The following is a 2,500-nucleotide window of genomic DNA, read 5'->3' on the forward strand; positions in this document are numbered from 1 at the left end:
GTTCTATGACAGAATAGATGCTGTCAGTGGTGGTGGTGGTGACAATTGCTAATTATGCTAATGATAGTAATAAAGGTAACGGTAATGATATCAATAATAACGACAATGATGATAATAATAATAATAATAATAATAATAATAATAATAATAATAATAAAAATAATGAAAATAATAATAATAATGAAAATAATAATAATAATAATAATAATAATAATAATAATAATAATAATGAAAATAATAATAATAATAATAATAATAATAATAATAATAATAATGAAAGTGATAATACTAATAATGATTATGATGATGAGAAAATAATAATAATTAACATTATCATCATTATTATCCTTATAATAACAATAATAATAATAATAATTACAATAATAATCATAAGAATAATTATAAATAAGAATTATAATCATTATAATCTTTAACATTAAATAATAATAATAATAATAATAATAATAATAATAATAATTACAAAATCATAATATTCAAATTAAATATTAATAATAATAATAATAATAATAGTAGTAGTAAACATAATAATAATAATAGTAACAATAATAAAAATAACGATAAAGATAATAACAAATATAAAGGCAATGATAATGATACCAGAAATAACACAATAACAATAAAATCCAGTTACTGGGTCAATCCTCAGAGGAATAAAATCCGGGCGACAGTGCGATCTACGGGAGTGAAAAACTGCATGAGAATTATTCCGAGTTTTGTGAGAGCGTCGTGACATGTGCACGCATGGCCGCCACCGACAAACATGGGGTATTGGACTGCCTTTGGAGCAGAAAAAAGTGCAAAAAGGTGTGTGTGTGCGTGTGTGTGTGTGTGTGTGTGTGTGTGTGTGTGTGTGTGTGTGTGTGTGTGTGTGTGTGTGTGTGTGTGTGTGTGTGTGTGTGTGTGTGTGTGTATGTGCGTGTGTGTGCGCGTGTGTGTGTGTGCATGTGTGTTTATGTGTGCGTGTGCATGTGCGTGTGATTAAACATATTTTCGAATTAGGGTGTAAATGTGTATCCATGCAAACGTCCGTACGTGGGTATAATCATAAGTGTGCAGACATGTAGCAGCAAGTAAATGCTCCCTGTGCAAGTGCAACGGTCCTGCAAGGACAAAGGCCTTCGGTCAGCGGGCTCTGTGTGGAATCGCGTGCGCATGAGTCGTGATGGTGGACAGACAGACAGAAGTTCTCGCGTTCCCGGACACGGGCGGCGGGCGAAGGGCGACGTGGCGACGCGGAAGGTACAGGAGCCGAGGGCGGCGAGCGAGCGCGGCGGACGCGCCTCGAGGCAAGTGACGAAAGGCGAGCCGAGCAGTGAAAGGCAGGGTGTCCGCCGCGGTCGCCGGCGCCGCCGTCGGGGCAGCGACAAAGAGAAGAAAGAGACGGGCAGGCAAGCTGGCCACGGCGGCCACAACACACCTCAGTAACAACTCCTTTACACTTTCTTCTTTAATCTCTTCCGATGTATCGTCCCTAGGGTGCCATACCTCCTGGTCATCGTTAATGGGTACGGCTAGCTCCCCATCACCCCCTGTGAGTGGCCCCACACTCTCACGGTCCGTGGCACCGCACGTGACGGGTGGCGGGGGCGGCGGGCACGTGAACACGCGCTCGTGCACGCGGCACGCGCCCGGGGAGGAAGCTGTGGACGCGCCGCAGCTGCAGCCGCCGTAGCAGGGTGACGGCGGCGTGCCTAAGGGCGTGCCGATGGGCGGGGGAAGGATGCCAGTAGGGAAGGCGGGGGGAGATACGGGCGAGGCGTAGGCAGCTGCGGCAGCGGCGGCCGCGGCCGCTGCAGTAGCGGTGGCGGTCACCGGGAGTGTACGCGGGACCACGTCGCAGGGATATGGCTGTTGTGTTTGGGGAGTGTAGGGGATGGCGGGGGAACGGCGCCCCCCGTCACACGAACTGTCGAACACCCGCTGGCCGCCGCCCCTCATGCAGCCGCCGCCACAGGGTCGCGCCCCGCCGCCACCACGCCACCAGCACATCCGGCCGCCCAGAGCTGTGAGCGGCAGGCCAGGCGAGGGCGACGACGGAGGAGGGCAGCGCCGTTGTGAGAGTAGCCGTGGGCAGTGATGAAGGTGGTCCATAGGGAGCAGAAGTCCAGCAGCATGAGAGGGAGAGAAAAACAGCATGAGTTGGACATTCGGCGCGCGAGCGGCTCCGTTTGGCACCGCTCGTGACACACCCTTCTTTCCTTGTCCCCGTCACACTAAATACACATCTGACTGACTTCGTGACTCGCTACCGACTAGTAAGAGGAAAATCCTGTGACTGACCTTCCAAGCCTATTCCCTGTCTACTTTCCCCTTCTTGGAACTACCTGATACCTCAAAAGACTCTTTACTACTGCCTCGTGCTATCTCTAGGGACCACTGGAACTTGCGCCGAGGAGCTGGTGCACTGCCCCTGAGAGCCCTTGCCGAGCCCCCGGGGCCTTCCAGACCCCTTCCGGGAATCATTAATGCCACTTGGTTC

The 2,500-nt window shown here is 48.3% G+C and overlaps 1 protein-coding gene across 7 annotated transcripts in view; it reads right to left on the minus strand.

Annotated features, from left to right (window-relative positions):
• The window catches only part of LOC125027118 (glucose transporter type 1-like), a 306,196-nt gene that overhangs the window by 147,030 nt on the left and 156,666 nt on the right, over positions 1 to 2,500 (minus strand). For 5 of the 7 annotated variants that reach the window (XM_047615949.1, XM_047615948.1, XM_047615951.1 and 2 more), the window contains exon 2: positions 1,439 to 2,024. The exons of 1 other annotated variant lie outside the window; for it this stretch is intronic. In XM_047615949.1, coding sequence (XP_047471905.1) covers positions 1,439 to 2,010 — 572 coding nt within the window. In that variant the 5' untranslated portion in view covers positions 2,011 to 2,024. Of the gene's footprint in view, positions 1 to 1,438; positions 2,025 to 2,500 lie in introns of those variants that run through there. One more of the 7 variants, XM_047615954.1, reaches the window with a different exon arrangement.

The sequence above is a fragment of the Penaeus chinensis genome, chromosome 7, assembly GCF_019202785.1.
Source record: "Penaeus chinensis breed Huanghai No. 1 chromosome 7, ASM1920278v2, whole genome shotgun sequence".
Lineage (NCBI taxonomy): Eukaryota > Metazoa > Arthropoda > Malacostraca > Decapoda > Penaeidae > Penaeus > Penaeus chinensis.